We start from the raw sequence: 21,564 nt of genomic DNA on the forward strand, positions 1-21,564 counted from the left end.
AATTGTCTAGCTAAAGATCATCTCCATTTCTCTTAGGCCAACTACAGCCATTCACACATTGGGCCTCCTTATCAATGTCCACCACTTCACATTAATCTGGGATCAAAACCTCACAAGTCCCTTTCTCTGTGGTCAGAATTTTCTCTATTTGCATCCCACCTTCACTTTGCTGTCATTATGACTACTTTCTAGTTTTCCATTCCCTCCCGAAATTCAACAACCATCCACCTCTTTATGTCATCAGTTGTTCTAAGTCAGTCATGTCTCTGGCAGCATTTTTGTCCTTATCTTCTTCCACATTTCTCTTGCTAAATTAACTCTGACTACCATGTGTCTACTATCACTAATATTCCTCTTCATCATCCCAAATATGTGGTTCATAAGGGCTGCTGCTAAAAAAAGTTTACAAAAACAATACATTTGCACTAATATTCCTCTTCATCATCCCAAATATGTGGTTCATAAGGGCTGCTGCTAAAAAAAGTTTACAAAAACAATACATTTGGTCTGTGAAATTCACTTTGCCATTTTAGCTGGGTCTACTTTCCTTTATGGACAGAAGCTTTAAATCAAAACATAGTTTCCCATCACAATTCCGGGAACACCTACCTTAATTTGAGTTTCCTCAAATCAGAGCTTGGGACAAGGTAGTTTAATTGGGAAGCAGGTATTACAGAAAGGGAAAACAAAGGCAGGAAGAAGGAAAAACCAATAAAAGGTGCCTCACTCAGCTTTTTTTTTTTTTTACCACTGTAGACAATCCCCTATGGAATCTTGTAGAATGTGACACAGAATTGTCTCTCCAAAGAATGAGAGGATCAATTTTATCCATTGACTTCAATATTCCGTGAATTGAGGATTGTCCCAAGAAGTGATAACTCTCCCAATGTTTGCAGAAAACCTATGCTGGGTTAAGTGAACTTTTATAGATTTTGCCCTGAGGTAGAAAAGTCAAGAGACTCAGTATATGCTTGATATGGATGCTTCCAGGGTGAACAGAGGCTGCCAACTTTATCTGTAGCTGTAATCAGGCAGGAAGAGGGGATGTAGCATGGGGCACATAACCCATTCCAATCATTTCTAACCTCCTAATCTTCCAAAGATTTGGAAGCCCTGTACCTACTCTATCAGGCTTCTCATTTTCCAGATTTAGAAATGTAATCATCTATCTCCTTTCTCCCCAATCTAATCAGTAACCAACTCATACTTTCACAGTATCAAATATGGCTCCATTGGAAGGTTGAGAAATGACTGACCTAGTCCACATTCATAGAATTCTTATAGATTCTAAGACTCTATTGACTATGAAATTGCCAGGCTCTTCTGTGAGGTTCACTAATAATATTCCAACAGTGTTTCAACATGAAATAACTATGTATTTGATACCTAGAAATAATCAAGAAAGCACCCCTAACATTAAAAATGAGAGCACTTTTTTCACAGAAAGTGCTCCTAGATATTACAAAAATCCTCTTATGAATGAGAAATCAACACTGACACTCAGTTGGGGATCATAGTGTTTACAGAGTTTCTTATGCACATGATGTTTTAGTTTTCCCAAAGATGAAAACCTCAGAGTTAGGCAATGCTTCAACCAAATAAAAACATAAGAACATATATTTGCTAATATTTTTATACTTGTTGCCTTTTGCTCAACTACTACATTTGTTATATTTGTGGACTTAATAGACTGGTTTCACCAAGGAAACCCTGATTGTGAGAGATTGCAACATTTTCTACTGATAAAAATGTGTATACTATTGACAAATATTCATAATTTTGTACCATGTCATTAATTGAATATAAATTTCATTTAAGAACATTGTGATATTTTACTCTGTGAAAACGTTTAAATTTAAACAAACAACATTTCTTTTCATGTTGTTTAAAGAATTATCAGAATTTACATATTTTTCCTCACATACCCCCATGAGATATATATCCACAATCATGTACTTTTTTTTTACATAAACACACAATAGACAGACTGTATGTCAAAGCATCAATAAGGCACACAATTTTATTTTATTTTATTTATTAGGAAAATATGGTTCCTCTGTCACTCACTTAGTCGTCTAAATTTCTGTTGATCACAGATTTTTTAAAATGAAAAGCTTTTCAACATGTGGTGAGCTATTACTCTACCTTACTCTACTTCTAGAAGTTCAACTGGGATTAGATATAATTATCTAAAGAGTAAGAAAATTTTTAAAAAGAGTAAGAAAATCATCCTAAGAGTGGGTTATTCCATTTTCTTCTGGAAAGACTGCTCCACTAATAGGAACACATGTTTACAGGCCAAAGTCTAGTTTGAGAGCAAAATCTGATTTATTTTTCTACAAACTAGCCTGCATGTTTCATTCATCAATACATGTCCTTATATGTGGAAGCCTTTTCCACATGGTGCATCATTCTGCTCCGGGGGCTCTTTGGAAGTGAACCTTTCAAGTTCATGCCCTACAGATCCCTGAAGTGTCTAGGAACTTACCCTTTGCTTTTGCCAGAGGTTTGAAAATGAAACGCTTTGGGGCTGCACAATGTTGCTGTGCAATTCATTATGGGACAAAGAAATGTCTGGGGTTAGGCAGGCAAGCAACTAATGATCCTTCATTTTGTCCAGAAAACATCAAGATCGATATGTAGGACATGCAACATTTATGGAACACTGTGTTTTCTTTTCCCTCTAGGGGAGGAAGAAAATACTAGATGATAGCTTTCTGCAGATGGCTACATGATTGACGCTGGCCTCTCTTCCCCACCTGCTAGTAGCAACATAGCTGCCTGATCCTGTACACATATACCAGAATTCAAATAACTTGATTTTTTAGCATGTATATTTAGCTTCATTGATCCAGGTAACCAAAATCTGGGGACAACGTTATAATTCAAAGTGAGCAGAACTAGTTCTGGAGGCTCTAATACACATTAATGACCCATGATGTATTCATTAAAATTAGATTTTTATGAACAAAAGGAGGAGCCCAGAGAGAGAAAGTGTGAACCAAAAGAAGATATCTACGAAATGTCCTTCCAACTCACATAATCTGTCAGCAGGAATCAAAACTAAATACCACATGAATCATATTTAGTGAAAAAATTGTTGTTAGAATGACAAATCAAAATGGAAGTGGCAACAGAAATGTGGTCAATGTTACATGTCTTTGCAAATACCTTAAATCACAATGTTTTTAAAATTTGAAATTCAGAGCAATGCTGAAGTTTTGGGTTGAATTGGATTTTCTTCTTATTCTTGTATAGAAATAGCACTGTAGGGGATTTGGAAACTAGATGATCATCTCAGGAAAATAATTAACTTTGCATCTCCTTTATGAAGGACAGAAACCAAAATCGCACTGTATCTACCCAGTGACACGTACACAGTTCCCCCACATCATCCCTAAATGGAGAAGTAAAGAAGGCAAATGTGGTACCAATTGTTCTCTACTTGTTTAGCGTAGGATAAAAGCAGGGGTCTAGTATAAGAAGGTGACTGACTTAACATGCAATCTTTTCTACAGCTATCTCCTGGTGTGAGAATCTCAGGTCATTACTGGAACTGTGGTGCATCAATTACACGACCTTATGGCATTGCATTGAAATAATCAGTGAGTTTCCTAAAACCACAAACTTTTGAAGTCAAAGATGCCAAAACTTGATAATGCAGAACATTGAGATTTTTATAAGTTTTTGAATTCTATATTAGTTGTAGGTGGGTCTAAAGCTACAGTAAGATTGAAAAGGCTAGGAATTTCGTCATTTCTTTTGAAAATATCCAAGGAATCCCTTTCAATTTGATATCAGGGCCTTTAATAACATCCCACTTGAAGCCTTCAAGTTAAAATAAAAAATTGGATTAAGATATGAGTTTTTGAAAATAACATTTCAATTATCTACAACAAACAAGCAGTGAGGACCAATAAAGGCAAACAGCATGTAGTCATATTTGATTATTCATATTCTGACCATGAATGAACCCAATGAGGGCCTTTTACTACTGGACCTACCAAAATACCCTCATTTTGCATTATATCCTATTTTATTCCATATCAAACTTAAATACTAAAGATGAAATATCTTCTGTTAATATTTGAAACTTTTATTAACCTCTGACTTTCAATGCATAAATAAGCAAATTTAAGTAATGATGATCAAAATTGTATATTTAATTCTATTACATTAGTGCAAATCTCAGAAGCATAACTTATATCGCTTAAGAATTTTATAACTGAGCATAATTATTTTACCTCTTGTGTTCCCACGAGACAAAAGTGAGTAAGAAACTCATAACCAAGTTCTTGCTATTCACAATGTTTCCATTGGGTGTAGCTATGATATTAGACAGGTTGATATCACAGCCTGTGTATTCAGGAAGGATGCCTAGACATTTGGGGATTTGTAGTGACTTTCTTTGTCTTTAGCATTAAATTGTATTAGTCAGCTATGTTCTATGGGGAAAACCAAATAATACAATTGCAAATCAATCAAGTCAAGAAGGATTTCAATGTCTTTTCCGAAAATAAAGAAAGCTAAGAAAACAAAAAACAAAAAAACAAAAACAAAAAAAAAACCTGAGATGTATTAAAACTTGAACCAATAATAATTTCTACATAATTTTCTCATTCTTATTTTTTTTATAGAGCCATCTAATTCACACCTAGTTTGAATGCCTTCTATACAGATAGCCATCTGTTGGATAAAATGGGATAAATAAGGGGAGAATTCTCTAACAATGCAACCCCTCTATTCAATGATAGGACTGAGTGAAGTGTCTTAAAGTGTCTTTTATGCTAAAAGAAAAGAAAAAGTATTTCTCCTAAAATGCAAGGGCAGCTTACATGCTGAGATGAAAACTGCTAACTCTTCTCTTAACAACACCATATGTCTCCAATTGGATCATAATGTAGTTGGTTCTCAAGGGAATGTTACGCATGGAAGCTAACCAAATCGAGGCACAGGCGTCATTGTGTGTGCACTCTGATTAACCAGAAGATGCTACTTTGGATTTTGCAGATCATCTAAGTGAGTGTCTGAAGGACCTTTCTCCTTTCCTGATACCTTCCCCAAATAAACCGAGTCGAGTCCTACCTAAAAGGACCCTGACCCCTCCACATTATTATTTCTCTTTTTGTTCAGATTTCCTCTTTTATGTAGCCTCAGTACATTTTAAGGAACTGAAATATGCAACCCCTGAACTCTCTAACCATGTGTTTTAAATAGCAGACACATTACACAGCAAACACTATAGGAGCCCAGCTTAAAAAAATCAAAAGGAAAATATTATAAGACTTAAGAAGTCAGATTTTTCCCCTGAGAATCACCAAAAATGAAAGAGCAACCAATAAACCAATATGCCTTAGTCAGATATTTCTTTATCCCCTCATTTTAAGTCTTCCTTTTTAGCACTTCATTCAATCTCTAATATTTGTGTGTATGCATAAGATATATTTTAAATTTATTCACTTAATATTAAATACTTGCTGTATGCACTACTACCAAATTAACAGCAAGTTAAAGCATTGCTAGCTTAAGCCCCAAATGCATGTGATTTATTCAATTCTTTATGGTGAATGTTATTTTTAGTAGCATAAACTTTTATCATCTTATGATATCTAGGAAAGCTTAAGGATTTTGCGTTGGGAAATGTGAAATGTCCTGGGACAGTCAAGATTGGTGCTCCTCAAATTATCTCTGATGAGTGGACAGTTTAAAAAAATCAATATGTCAGTAACTGATATATTTTTTAAAAATATGGAATTATGCCTTCAGATTTCATAGCAATGTCAAGTTTCTAAATGCAAAAACAAAAATTCTAAATCCTTACTCTCACTTCCTATACCCTTTTTTTGTGATGGACTGGTAAAAAATGTTTGGAAATTGGCATCAATTAGTGTACTTCACTGTGACTTATCACTGTTTAGATATAGTATATAAAGGCAGAAATCAAGATACCAACATTAATGACAGGAGTCAGGACTTCCTTCACTTGAAGTACATTTTAAACTATTTGCAATGTATTTCTTCCAATTCACTTCAAGCAATCAGCACCAGAGATTCAAAAGAAAGGCCAAAGAAGGATCATAAAGAAACCTTTGGTAGTTTTGAGAGAGATGAGTTGCTGTATACTGTTAAAAAACACACAATTATAAAAGCAACTTTTTCATTCCCAGTGACCAACCAAGGGCTTTATCATATACTTGTTCTAATAATAGCAATAAGCCTAGACACAAATGAACAAATGAATAATTGCTTAATGGTATCTCTTACCTGGGATGCCTGGTGGTGTTTTCAGATATTTTCCATTAAAATGTTGAATTACCACTTCACATTTTTCAGTAGACTCCATTCTGAAAAACGAGGTAAACAAGGGATCATATATTTTAACAAAGTTGTACATATTTGCAAAAAGTAAATAAAAAGGAAAAGGGAAATGGGAAAGCCATGGAAAAGCTTAGGTTGAGCATTCTACGAGAATTATCAAAGATTGCCGTGACCACCATGATTAGAACATCACAAACTCACCATTGCTAAGAGTATTATTTATTGCATTGAAAGTTGCCTATGTGGATGGCCCTGTGCTGATTCCTCTCCCAGAAGTATACTGAGGCATTATCTTTTTTAATCCACAAAACAATGTCTGGCAATTGAAGGTGATCTATAAATATTTGTTGAATGTCTGAATTAGCAAACCTGAAATGGAGGTCTTTTTGCTCTTCACATCCAGGACTCTGAGGCTTACGTAGACAAACGACCTTGGCAATAAGTGGCAGAGTTGAGATTTTAACTAAGGCTTGTCTAACACCAAAGCCGAACTGTAACCAGTAAGCTGAGGAGATGTGGTGTATTTCCACCACTTGCAGTCTAAAGCCATGATTAGTACAATAATGTTATCATCAGCATCTTGACACTTTTATTGAAAACCCACTGGGTGGAGGCACAAAAGAGAATTATTTGAGGTCTCAAATGTGAGGGAAAAACATAAACCTCAAGTCCTGAACTTTCTTAACTTTGAGTTTTGGAAATCCTCTGTTTTTGTCATACTAGGAATCCATATTCCTAAACTAGGTTTCTTGGGCCAGATTTTGGCATCTCACTTGCAAGCTAATGAATCAACATTTTGAACTATACCATCATAATGCCACTATTGGCAGTGTTGCCTTATCCTAAGTAGACCAGAATTGGCAACATTTTCTAAATAATTAACTATAGCAGGGCTTTATTATTTTATAACATTGGATGGGGAAGATAAAAATTAAAGGGCTGATTCTGATTAAAAGAAATTAAATGCCCCAAACAGTACACCAGAGGCAAATACAAATTTAAAAAACAGCTCACACGCATATGAAAGAATGTGTATGAAATGTGTGAAATTTGTCTAAAAGGCAAAGTATAATTTTGGATTTTCTGCTGTGTTATTAATATGAGTTTTCTTGGAATGAAGCAGTTTAATTCAAGTTCTAAAACCTCCTTACACCTGAATTTTAAGAGTGTTTTCAGGAGTATATTATGTGTACAGGAAATAAGATAAGGGGAAAATATGTAAACAGATGCCAAGTAAGTTACACATTTATTACAGCTACAGACATTCAAATGTGAGAGGAATTTCAGAATACAGGGAAACACTGAGAAGTGGGCACAGGAGATCAGAAGAGCCCTTAGAGAAGTCATTCAGGCAGGGGGCTGGCCTGGCCCAGTGTCCTTTTAGATAGGGTGAGATAAGCAGAACACTGTGCCTAAGTGGAAGGTTCACAGCAGCTGGGGTAACTCTTCAGGTTAAGAAATTCTAGATGGTATCAGGAGCATGTTCGGGGGAGGGAGGGGTGTCATTATTTTATGACCCAATTACATAAAAACAAAAGAAGTCTTTTTAAAAAATATTTTATTTATTTATTCATGAAAGACACAGAGACAGAGGCAGAGGGAGAAGTGAGCTCCCTGTAGGGAGTTCTTGGAATCACACTCTGAGTGGAAGGCAGTTGCTCAACCACTGAGCCACCCAGGCATCCCAAAAAAGAAGTCTTTTCTGATGTATATTCCTATGAGGCATGGGATGGAGGCACATTTTGCTCTATAGCTACACATATAAATGGCAAATCTCTACCTACCAAGCAAAACTGACTTCCCTGGCATAAGACCAGCACAGAACGACAGAGCCACGAACTGAGAATAGGCCTTTACTTGGTTTAAAACTCTGCTGGCAGCATCTTGAAATCTTGAATGATTTTCTAACAAGGAATCCTGCATTTTGATCTTTCAATGGGGGGGGGGGGGGGTGCCACAAATGATGTTGCTTGTCCTGCTATGCCAAGAAGGTACAGGAAATGAATGCATAGGTTATTATTCTTTTATCAAATGGCCCAAAGGATCCACATTGGTGTTATTTTGAAGAACATGTAAAAAAGTAATCAATTTTATGCCCAAACGTGGAAAGAAAAACAACCACCAAACCTCTTTAAGCTATAACGTACAATTTTAACAAATAAAAAATAAAAGCAAAGAGCATTTTGCTCGCTGCTTATTCACAAGTTCCTCCAAATCAGAAGATATTTGGGCTAGAAAGGCAAGATGAATCTTTCTCTATTCTGAATATTTAGCAATAGCTAAATACAATTTTCCTAACTCCTTCAAGTTTTTCTTTATATGAAATCTTAGATAGTAAGTCTTTCAGCCTGTTATTACTATTATTATTATTATTTGAAGTAGGAAACTTGCATTTCTAGGAACAAAAGAATTCTAATTCTGTTCTTTCTGTCTTCCCACAGGAGCTACTATCCATCGCCTCTTAGGGACGATAACCTTCCCTCCTACCAGAGGCATGAATTGGAGAGGAAATGTAAGCCCTTAATTACTACAGATGTTACTTTATGGAATTTTTATTCTAGGAGAGCCACAGAATGAAAAGCTTAGGCCCCAGAGCCCCCTCCTTGTTCAATCTCTCTCTGGATACTCATCTGGATAAAAGGCAGTTAAGAATCTAAAGCTTGCTTGCAGGAGTCCTACAAATCAAATCCTTTCTCTTTGTCTTAAAATGACATGGAATTCTAAATGAAGACTAAAACTAGATTGGGGTGTGTGCACGTACTTGTTGATTCTAAAGTGTTTCAGCAAATACAGAAGAAGCTAGAGTAGGAAATCAGGTGGCTCACCCACTCTACCCATCTAAAATATTTTTGCTCTGGATTGAAAGCCCTCAAGTCTTCCCTTTTGGATTCTAAGTGCGATCATCTTTTCTTAAGGCTATTTTACAGCCGCATCTAGCCGGATGGGGGCTGTTTCTAGTAACACAAAGACAGCAGCATAGATTGTTCACTTTGGCTTCATTCAGATTTAACTAAGTGAATGTCTGCAGTGAGCCTTTAGAGACTCTCCTCTCCGAAAGAATAAATGCAATAAAAGTCTGTTTTCTGTAGCTGCTGGCGCTTAGTGTCAAACCATGTTATGCTGCACCACCCAGCAGTGACAATTTCATTTTAATACACGGGGCACATTTTAACAAGGCAAAGCAGTCCCAGCAAAGGCAGCAATATAGGAGCTACCGAGGGAAAGGCTCGGTTCCTCGTGCATTTTATGTGGAAACGGAACAAAAGTGAGACTGGAGCTCTAGGGGGGAAGACAGTGCATTTGAATAGCCACCTTAGGAAGAATGCGCCCATTCTCTTCTCAAGTTTCACAATTAACTGCTTTGAAATGCCAGCTCAAGCTATCTGCAATCTGGCCCACGCTTCAGTTGAAACTGACACTAGCATTATCAAGTGAGTCTGAAAAGGCGGCATGCCAGACAAAGCTGCCTTTACATGTCCCTTTCAGACGGGCCACTGAATCACTACAACCGCATCTATTCTTCCCAGGCGGTACCTGAACCCCCTCGAGTACCTCGGGACAGCTCGCGTGCCAGGCCAACCATTCACCCGAAGATACATTAATTAGGTTCTTACAAGGCTCCAATCATTGTATAAAGCTTCAGGGTTTTCTGTTAGGTCTGATGTTTAAATATAAATACACATTAAAGGTCCCATTTGACATTCTTTCTTGTCTCAGAGCCTAGGAACCTGGCTTCAGTCATTCAAAACAAACCACAGAATTGTGATTGAAAAAAAAAATTTTTTTTTTTAACCAGTTACTAAGGGGAGCCAGTTTCACAGCCAATACAATTCCCACAGGCAAGTTACATCAGAGGAGAGTTTGATCCAATATTAGTAGAATGTTCTGGGTCAGACTTAACACACAAAAGTGGAAAAGAATTTTGCAAAACCTTCTGCAGCCTACTTATCTCAGTTCAATAGAAAAATCTCTCAGTTTATGATCTTAAAGCAAAAAGCATTATTAACCATATATTTAAAACAAATCCACCCTGCCATTTATGTCGGTTAATTAGAGGTTTCCGCTATTGGGAAATTTTTGTGGTTTTGCAATCATGGGCTTTGTACAAATTATTGGCAACTTAGAATATCCAACATTGTAAGCCAGTCTTCCATCTAAATCCGGCTAAAGTTATGCAAAGGGTCAACATTAATAGTTTTTTTAAAAGTACTAAAATGTGCACTCCTTCTGAGATTTAAAAAATGAATTCCATCATTTACTTCTTAATCTATCATAATGGAAAGAACAACAGTTGAGTCCCAGGTACAAAGATGAGTGAATGAGCTGAATTTTCTTCTTAGTCTTTACAATTTGTTTTCCACCTGCCAGATGATCGACATTCTTAGGATACAAGTGTCATAAATGCCAAATAATGCAGCAGAGCTGCCTCTCTGCCATCTTTTTCTACCCAAACCCAGACATTTGGGAAGTGTCTTATTCAGCAGTACAACACATTCCTCTTAGGAAACAAAATTGTGGACAATATTTGACTAACTAAACCCTACTTCAGAGTTTTAGAATTACAAAATTTTAGGACTAGAAATAGCTTCAGATATCTTCTAAATTATACAGATGAAGAAACTAACACTAGTTGCCTTCCCTAGAGACTAGTCAATGGATGAACCTGGAAGAGAGCCTTTGTCTCTTGACTCTCAGTTCAGATGGCTTACCTGGAAGGGATGGAGTTCCATTGCTAGCCTCCATCATCCCTCCTGATTCCCTGTACCCATCTACTTTAATGTGTTCTGATGCTGATAGATTGTGCTACTTCCATTTTGTTCAGTCTCTGTTACCTGGAGCAGTTGTTTGCAAAAATGGAGATATACCTTCATCTGATGTGACTGAAAGGGCACTTAACCTCTACGGTATTCTTTCCTAAAACCTATACATCATATGGATCCTATCATGAGAAAAACATCAGACAAACCCAGAACTGGAGACATTCCCTGGGATACTTGGCTAGTGCTACTCAGGAAAAACAAGGAAAGTCTGAGAAATTGTCATAAACCATAACAGATTGATGAAACATAACAACTAAGTACAAAAATGGTACTCTGCATTGGATTTTGGAACAGAGAAAGCATATAAGTGGAAAAGCTGGTGAAATCCAAACAAAGTCTGGAGTTTAGCTAATAGTAATGTATCAATGTCAGTTTCTTAATTTTGATATATACACCAAGGTAATGTAAGATGTTAATAATGGGGGAAAATGGGTGTGGTGTATATGGGAACTCTTTATTACCTTTGTAACTTTTCTTCTAAATTAAACTTATTCCAAAGTAAAATGTTTATTTTAAAATGACTGTACATTACAATTATTAGGAAACTATTTTTAAAAATACCAATGTCTGGGCCACAGCCCAGGAGATTCTAATTTAACTGCTTTGGCATAAAGTCTAGGCACATACTTTTCAAAGCTACTCAGGTGATTCCAGTGGGCAGCCAGGGTTGAAAACCACTGTTCTGGAGCTGTTTGCCCAAACTAGAAATCATGGGCTGAATTCAACCTTTAGGTAGAAAGTTTTGTTTGTACTACAAAAAGGTTTTGGGGAATCTGAAATGATTGTCAACATTTAAAGAGTGGGAGACTTCACATGAAGTAGATTGGATTCCTGATTCCTCTTGAAAGATGATATGCTCTGATCCATGTTTTCTGCACAGCAACCGTGGTATAATAAAAATGGATTTAATCTTTGTCCCTGGTTTCTAACACAGAACTCCTAAAGCCGTGTTATATCCTGAGTGAAAGGAATGTCCTCTGTTATTTATAATAAGGCCCTTTTGGCCATACCTGAGTTTATGAGTTCAGAGAGCTTCCGGGTTGGTGAACATATGGATTTGCTGGGAGGGTGGTGCTCCCAGGGAGAATAGGGAAGCTCTGAGCTACTCATACCCCATATCTTGCCCTTTATATCTCTTTGAGTTGTGTTCTTTGTGATATACAAGTAAACATAAGTAAATTGTTTTCATGAGTTCTGTTGGTTGTTCTAGTGAATCAGCAAACCTGAGGGGGTCAAGGAAACCCCTGAATTTGTAGTTGGCTTGGTAGCAATGTGGGGAGCTCCTATCATTTGGGGCTGCTGTCTGAAGTGGGAACAGTCTTCTGGGACTGAGCCTTTAAACCTATGGGGTCTGTGGATAATTCCACATAGTGTTAGAATGGAATCAAACTGCTGGACACCCAGTTGGTGTCAGTTAACTAAAGAACTGATGTTGAAAAACAACATATATTTATTGTTAAAAAAAAAACACACATTTGGTTTTAGGAGGGATGTCATCATAGCAACCATGACTTGAATTTCAACAGTTGAACAGTTGCTTTCTTTAAACAGAACCAGTTTGCCATCATTCCTACCATCCTGTATCAACTGCCGATGCTAAGGTAAAGTAGCAGATGCTTAGCTATTATTAACTTTGCACAATTTTTCTTTCCTTTTTTTAATTGTAAGGTCAAGGGGAAAGAAAAATTGTCAGTTTGCCCATGCATTTTCTGATGTTTTCTGTTACCCGTCTATGATTTCTCTGTTCTATGCCTCAAAGAAGTGATCCATCTGTGAACTGTGTCCTCTTAGCTTTTTTATCTGATGGCTCTTCATTGGCTTCAGTCACTTGAGACCTGGTAGGAGTAGAGGAGTCTGGCTGGTTCCTCATTCTCTCCGGGCTTCGGCACTGCCTCTCTGGCTAGGATTGCATCCCTCCCTGTCTCCAGCTATTCCAGCCAGCCCCTGCCTCCAAGGCTATGGGGCTCACTGGCTCTGGGAACGCTCTTCCATTCGCCTTCAGCTGTTTCGGGGTGGTAAAAGCTTCCTTCTGCTGATCATCTCTGTGTATCTCAACATCCTTTGTCAGTTCCCTTCACTCTATCCACACTTTTGTAAATCCTGCTTCACTCTAGTCTCTTCAGTTGAATCATTTAGGGTGAAATTCTGTCTGTAGCCAGCATGCTGATGCCTATGCCATAAAACTATCAACACTCAAGGAAAAAAATTATCCTGGAGGCTGTGTGTTTTAGGAAAAATGCAAGGGGAAGAAAAAAAAAAAAGGTTTCTTTTACACCAGTCTGGGAATTACTTGTCACTTAGATTATCTGTCTACTTCCGGTTGACATCATAACCTGAATCTGTCTTTTAACCATAGATTGTTTCAAAAGAGTTTTGGTGAAGAAATGGAAGCAAATTAAATTAAAAACATTAAAACTGAGATAAAAGGAATCAATAAGTATAGTATGTTCAGATGGAGAAAACTCCTACCACTAAATGCCACTGGAATTCATTATCACTTTTTTTTTTAAAGATTTTATTTATTTATTTGACAGAGAGAGAAAGAGCACAAGCAGGAAAAGGGGCAGGCAAAGGGAGAGGGAGAAGCAGGCTCCCTTCCCCTCTGAGCAGGGAACCAGAGCAGTGCTCTCAGGACCCAGAGATCATGACCCAAGTTGAAGGCAGATGCTTAACCAACTGAGTCACTCAGGTGCCTTCACCCCCACTATCACTTTTAATTAATCTCTTTGAGCTGCAGGCACATTTGATTCCTAGATATTATTATCTGTTACATCTCTTTTCTTTCCTCTATTAAATAGCAATTTTCCCTTTTTTCTGTTTCCTAGATGTGTCAAACTCAGCCCCATCTTAGATCTCTGCCTGCCTTTGCCAGGATTCCCTATCCAACCCCACCGAGAGACTCTCATCCTGGTTCCTTCTCACCATCTGGATCTCAGCCTAAATGCTATCTCTTAAGAGAACTTTCCTGTCCTTGACTTCCAGACTCTCATTCTGCCATGCTCACCTTTGTATCTCTATGTTTTATTTTGGCTTAAATTATTTTATATGGATTATTTGATATTATTTTATATTTTCCTATTTGTTTGGTTTCATTTTTGTTGTTTCCCCAGTCTTGTAGAATGTCAAATATTTTTCTTTTGTGTACCCTTCTGAATTACTGTATTTAGAACAGTTACTGACATCTTATAGTGCTCAAGACATACTTATTGGGTGAAATGAATAAATGAATGAATGAATGAATGAATGAAAAAATGTAAATGTAAAATGAAGTACATTTTACATATCAGAAAGGGAGGCTCAGAGAGTTTATGTATCTTGTTCAAGAACACAGATAGGAGGTGCAGAAATAAGATGCAGAAATAAGACATAAGCTATTTTCCAGAAAGCCATTTTCATAACCAAGCAGAGTGAGTGTATGGATGATCCAACTCACAGACACCAGAGAATACAGGAAAGATGCTAAATAAAGAGACTCACACTTGTGAGTCCAAATGACATTTCTCAGTCTTTCTTCTTTATTGGTGGGAAACAGACAACCTATCTCATATCCCCACAGCCTTCACATGGCTCAAGAGTCCCCATCACAGTTTGTGCTCACAACCCACACAGGGCAAAGAAACCTTAGAGGCCCTCAGCACACTTAATGGCTTACTGTTTCCAAACTCGAGGTAACAAAGTTCTCCAATTTCAGTTTCACATGAGTAAATAATATTCAGAACCCTCCTCTCATCCTACAGAGGATGATATTTGGGATCCAGTCATTTCAATTTTATAATGATAAAACAATAATGTATATATTTCCCTCCTTTGCAAAGTTTTTATAAAGCCAAGTATAGTGCAAAAATTGATTCCAGGACATTTCAAAATTATAGATTATTTGATGCTATTTAATCCATTTGTTTGATTGGTTGACTGGTAGGTTGGATGGTTAGTTGGTTGGGGTCTTGAAATCCAGGGCTCCAAATATATGGAAAAGAAAGAAGAATGTTCTTCCATATATCTTGCTGTGATCATGACTTACAGATACTTATGGACAGTGAATGAAAGAAAAAGACACAATATGCAGAAACAGATCAAGATAAATGAAAAAACACAAAACAAGAACAAAGATCCAGAACCTGAAGGATGGAGAGTTTACTCTCCAGTAGATCACATTTGCTGGCAAATTGCATGAGGAATTAAGATTACCAAATAGAGTAACAGACCTTAATCTCTTCAGTCTTAGCAAACACTGTAACCTCTTTCTGTGCAAACGCAGCTATGGGTTGGAGATGACTGATCACTAAATTTACATCTTGGAGATTTTCTTTGTTCACATTTGATTTCCTACTTCCAGGTAGGTTTGAGGAAGAAATGGCAAAAGAATAGCCAAAACAGCAAGGGGGAGAATTTATAACACAAAGAGAGATTCAATCAGATCAACAGATACGATTGAAACATATTCCAAACAATGAAAATTAGATAAGCTTGATGGTCATTTTAAAGGTCTTATATCTATGCTACCTGCATAGGAAGCACTGGTATTTGTCTTATAATTTTAAAAATTCTTTTATTTTCATTATGCTGATTCTGAGTCAAAGTTTCACTATATTCCAGGAGGGGAGAAGATAGGGAGCAAGAAATATCAGGGAGTAGATAGCAAATCAATAAAATTTTAAAGATATTCAAAGCTCATAAAAGAAAATAAAGTATTTTTAACCTACTATTTATACCGATTTTTAATAATCAGGCTGATATTTGCCTATAACATCAATTATTATTATTATTATTATTATTATTATTATTATTTTACTTAGCAAAAAGAAAACACTGAAACTATTTAATTGGAAAACTTGTTCATTCAGTAGGGAGAGGTAGAACATATGTTAAAAGTCATTCAAACAAAATTCCATGAGAATCAAATGAAGAGCACCGAAGAGAGGTGAAAAAGATTACAAAATACAAAGGTCTCTGTGCTCAGCGGTCTCTCACGCTCTTTAGCTCACCAGGGGACAGTAAATGTATTTCTTAAAGAGGGTCTATGTTCCCAGATGTTGAAGCTGGATTAATTGTGAATGTTTACCTCCCCCCCACCCCCCTCCCACCCCCGCCATCACTTCAGCACTCTGGGTCATTCTTTCCCGGCCTCACATAACAGTCTTTCAATGTGATTTTTGTTAGACAAACGGTTTCATGTTTCTGGGAATGGGAAATGAATAACATGAACACGCAGTCATGTCCGTCCAGCCTCAGGCTGATTTATGCTCTGATCCTCACCCTGGAAGGCAAGGTAGTCTGTTGGCACCCGTTAGCTCTGCAGTAGTGAGTCTGACTTGTCTGATGGTCAGCATTCCCACCGTAAACTTCTGTTTTTGGAGGTTCATGACTTGGCTATAAAATGCTGCCTAGAGGGCGGTGGATCTTACAAATTGTTTTAAGTTACAAGAGAGTAAAAAAAATAGATAAATAAATAAAATAAATAAAATAAAATAAAATAAAATAAAATAAAATAAAATAAAATAAAATATCTGTAATTTCAGATATATTTGGTGCTTCTCGGACTTTGAAAAGCCTGTAATTGTGCTGTCTGTGCACCCTACTGGCATTTAAATTTATGCTTTGAGGTTCAGTGTTTTAAATATAAAATGAAGATATTACCTTTACTTTGAAGAGATGGTTATCAAAGGAGATTAATGTAAAGCTTGAGAGTAAAATAATAATGGGGGGATTTCTTTCTAATTAAAGAATTTTAGCATCTCTTGCCCATGAATCAAGGACCCCATCTGGTGATTAGAAGTGACCAATGGTAATATTTAAAATGAAGCCTGCTGGGGCACCTGGGTGGCTCAGTCAGTTAAGCAACTGACTCTTGGTTTCCGCTCAGGTCATGATCTCAGGATCTTGAGATCAAGCCCCATGCTCAGTGTGGAGTCTGCTTGAGATTCTCTCCTTCTTCCTCTGCCCCTACTCCCACTGATGTGCATGCAAGCACTCTCTCTCTCTCTCTAAATATAAATAAATAAATAAATAAATAAATAAATAAATAAACAAACAAGTAAGTAAGTAAAATATTTAAAATGAAGCCTGATTAAAAAAAATTATTCAGGTTACATGAATTGAGAGAGTCAAAAATTCAAGAGATAGCTATGATTTACCAGGCACAATTGCAGGCCGACTGTTCTTCCAATCAAATAACATTTTCTTTTAATAATGCCTGTGATGCTGTGAACTTTTAGAGGAAGAAATAATTTGTAAATCAATAATAGCTGAGCTGATGCTACTGCAGTTTCCTCTAAAATCCCAGGACACCCATCTCAGAATTGGCTTATCATTATCATCAAATGCTACCACCCTGCACAGTTAGAGTCAAAAACAAACAAAAGCAAAACCTTAACACTTGAAGTGATTTCATTTGTTCATCATCAAAAATTTACTGAAGATTAATAATGTGCCAGATAATTTTCTAGGTGCTGGGACAGACATGAGTAAGAACAAGATCTGGTCCCTATATCTGGAGAACAGGAAGGGAGATGGATTCATGACTAGTATATTTGACAAAGTGATACAGTGTGATAGAGATGTCAACAGGAATTAACTCCATCAAAATTTTTTTTCTAGGAATGAAGCCCAGCAATTTGAGATTTTACAGGCCTTCCAGATGATTTGAGAACCAGTCTGATGCCTAAAGGCAATGCTTTTTAAGGTTTAGAGAGCAGGAGAGTCACCTAAGTGCTTGTTAAAGCACAGATTGCTGCACCCCATCCACTGCCCATCATTGCTGATTCAGTAAGTCTGGGATACAGCTCCAAAATTGCATTTCTAACAATTTCCCAAGCAATGCTGAGGTTTCTGTCCTGGAAACTACACTTTGAGAACCACTGTCCCAAGGCATTTATTGTACATAATCCATTAACTTCTCTCACCAGCTATGCAATATCTTGGAAAGAAGTAAGAAAACTGTCACTCAAGTCATCTCTGTTTTGTGGTTCAGAGGGAGACCTCTGAATGAGAGTGGCTGAACAACAAGAAAAGGATGATATTTTAAAAAGAAGGAAAACTGTGTAAAAGTTAATTTGTGAATGATTGAGTTTTGTTAAAGCAACAGCCAGGGTGGTTTGAGAAAATGCAGAGCAAATGCCCAAGTGTGAGGAAAGAGAAATGTGAGCAGACCCACTGACATATGATATAGTTAACATTATTTTCTCACATCATCAAATTAGGTATCATGTGGGATCCTGCTCCTTGGAATTTCAACTCTAAGACACATGGAGAATGAAATACTGATTCTTCATCAGTTTCTTGGCTTCTTACAAAAGAAGCAGATTCATATTTTCTTTTGATTTCTTATACCTAAGAAACTGATTTGAACCTATTTGAACCAATCCACATGCTACTTTCTGAAATTGGAAAATAACATGACTTAGAGTATGCAGACCTAAGTTTCAGTATTGGAATATGACTGGTAATTCATATTCAAAGCTCAGAGTTTTAAATGGCCATTGTTTGGGGGTTTAGTCATTCAAGAACTTCATAGGAAGGCAATTATGCTAACTACCATCTACCCATCCATCCTTCCAACAGTGAAAAGGAAACATGACTTAAGGATATGTATAATCCAGTGAATGAAGACAAAGATTAAATAATGAATTCTTTATGATTTTGACAAATTTTCTTTGGGGAAAAACAAAACAAAACAAAAAACCCATAAACTTTGACAGGAGCTATGACCAGATCATCTAACTTTGAAAGCTGGAGTTTGTGGTCAGTAAAGGGTTCTCTGAAGAAAACACATTTAAGCTAATACCTAAAGGATAAGAAGGCAGAAACCAGGGTAAGAGTCATGGAAAGTGTAACAGTCAAGAAGGGCTTCTTGCGCCCAGGATAGGAGACAGGAAGGCACAGAAGGCCAGGAAGGTGAGTGATGTCAGGAATGATCATGTCAGGGATGATGGCGGAGAGGCCAGTAAATCCAATCATATGGAGGGATATAAACAGTACCCTGACATGATCAGATTTGTATTTTTTTTTAAGATTTTTTTAAATTTATTTATTCATAGAGACAGAGACAGAGAGAGAGAGGCAGAGACACAGGCAGAGAGAGAAGCAGGCACCATACAGAGAGCCTGACGTGGGACTCGATCCGGAGTCTCCAGGATCACGCCCTGGGCTGCAGGCGGTGCTAAACTGGGGCGCCACAGGGGCTGCCCTCAGATTTGTATTTTAAAGAATCATTTGTAGCTTCTGCATGCAAATTGCACTAAAAGAGGGAAGCTGCATTCAGAGCAGGCATAAAAGAATAATTTAAAATTCCTACTTTTCCTCAGCTCCTAAAGGGGAAACAAAAACTATCAGATTTACTCTTTCATGATATCATATACTATAATGATAGTGTTGCCTGTTTACAATGTGCATTTCTTGGTTCTTCGCTAAGAAGAACTGGCGGGCACTGAGGTGGGCACTTGACGGGATGAGCACTGGGTGTAATTCTGTATGTTGGCAAATTGAACACCAATAAAAAATAAATTTATTATTAAAAAAATAAAAATAAAAAAATAATAAAAATAAAAATCTGTTGAGATGAAAAAAATAAAAAATAAAAAATAAAAAATAAAAAATAAAAAAAAGAATATTCTTCATTTTAAGCAAACTGAAAGTGTATAGAGAAGACAAAAGTGAGAGAAAGGAACAGCCCAATCTCTGTGTTATAAGCTGAATTGTGCCTATATTGTGACATACAAATTCCTATGTTGAAGTCCCAGGCCCCAGTACTTCATAATGTGACTATATATGGAGATAGGGCCTTTTATGGGTGGGCCCTCATCCAATCTGACTGAGGTCCTTTACTTTCCTTTTTAAAGATTATTTACTTATTTGAGAGAGAGAACATTCATGGGAGAGCAAGGGTAGAGGGAGGCATAGGGAGACAGAGAAGCAGACTCCCTGGGCAGCCCAGGTGGCTCAGTGGTTTAGCACTTCCTTTGGCCCAGGGCCTGATCCTGGAGACCCGGGATCAAGTCCCATGTCAAGCTCCCTGCATGGAGCCTGCTTCTCCCTCTACCTGTATCTCTGCCTCTCTCTCTGTGTGTGTGTGTCTCATGAATAAATAAATAAAATCTTAAAAAAAAAGAAGAAGAAGAAGAAGCAGACTCCCTGTTGAGCAGCAAGCCTGACAATGGGGGGCTCTCGATCCCAGGACCCTGGGACCATGACCTGAGCCAAAGGCAGATGCTTAACTGACTGAGCACTCAGGTGCCCTGATATTTTTTAATTTATTTTTAAATTAAGTTTATGTATTTAAATAATCTCTAACACAATATAGGACCTGAAACTATGACCCCGAGGTCAAGAGTCACATGCTCTTCTTACTGAGCCAGCCAGGCACCCATGACCGATTCCCTTTTTAAAAAGAAGATAGTAAGACATAGAGAGGGAAGACCATGTGAAGATACAGGGAAAAAAAGATCATCTATAAGACAGAGGGAAAGGCCTCAGAGGAAACCAAACCTACTAGTACCATGATCTTGGACTTCTAGCTTCCAGACATTTTCAACATTTAACCTACCCAGTCTGTTGTATTCTGTTATGGAAGCCCTAGCAAATTAATGTACTCTGTACCAAAAGCCCTTAACTTAAAAAAAAAAAAAAAAAAGAAAAGAAAAAAAAAAAGAAAAAAGAAAAAGAAAATCATTATAAATCTTAGAAAATGTTTTTCCCTGATAAAGTTGAAATATGTTCATTTCACACCAGAAGTACAAATGAAGGAGAAACTAATTTGTTAGTTTTTTGGGGAATGAGAAGTGGGAGAAGAACCAAAAGAATGTGAATGCTGTCTCAGCCATCATTTCAGTGAATCCCCACACTGGCCAGTCCTGAACAGCTGCTTATCCACTATCCAACAATGATACACTGACAAAATTCAGAGACTCAGGTGATGTGATTAGCTCTGCCTTGACCATGCAAATGAGCAGTTATCAATGATCTGAAAAAGTGAATGCCTCAAACATACATGCAAGGGAGGGAGATTTCCTTCATTCTGCTTATTTCTCCTCAAATCATCATGTATCTTGTATATGTCTACCAGTCTACTAGAAAATGGTGGAGATAAGAATTTTAAGTTATGGTCCATTTGTAGGAAGTCAAGTCAGAGATTGGTTTATATTTATTTAACTTTTTTTTTTTTTTTTTTTTTTAAGATGGAGAGAGAAAGTGAGTGTAGGAGGGGCAGAGGGAGAGAGAGAATCCCTGGCTAGCTTCATGCTCAGGACAGAGCCTGATGTGGGGCTTGATATCAAAACCCTGAGATCATGCCTCAAGCTGAAGTCAAGAGTCAGACACCTAACCAAATGAACCACTGAGGTACCCCTACAATTTGTTATCTTTCAAAGTGGGTTAATGAAAGTTGATTTGGAATGGTTTCCATATAATGATGGGGTTCATTATAGATGGA

The 21,564-nt window shown here is 37.2% G+C and overlaps 1 protein-coding gene across 19 annotated transcripts in view; it reads right to left on the reverse strand.

Moving 5' to 3' along the window:
• RBMS3 (RNA binding motif single stranded interacting protein 3) overlaps positions 1–21,564 on the reverse strand; it is a 1,328,331-nt gene that overhangs the window by 237,151 nt on the left and 1,069,616 nt on the right. For all 19 annotated transcript variants that reach the window (XM_038570636.1, XM_038570630.1, XM_038570628.1 and 16 more), the window contains one exon: positions 6,265–6,344. In XM_038570636.1, coding sequence (XP_038426564.1) covers positions 6,265–6,344 — 80 coding nt within the window. The remainder of the gene's footprint in view (positions 1–6,264; positions 6,345–21,564) is intronic.

This window comes from Canis lupus, chromosome 23 (genome assembly GCF_011100685.1).
Source record: "Canis lupus familiaris isolate Mischka breed German Shepherd chromosome 23, alternate assembly UU_Cfam_GSD_1.0, whole genome shotgun sequence".
NCBI classification, from domain to species: Eukaryota; Metazoa; Chordata; class Mammalia; order Carnivora; family Canidae; genus Canis; species Canis lupus.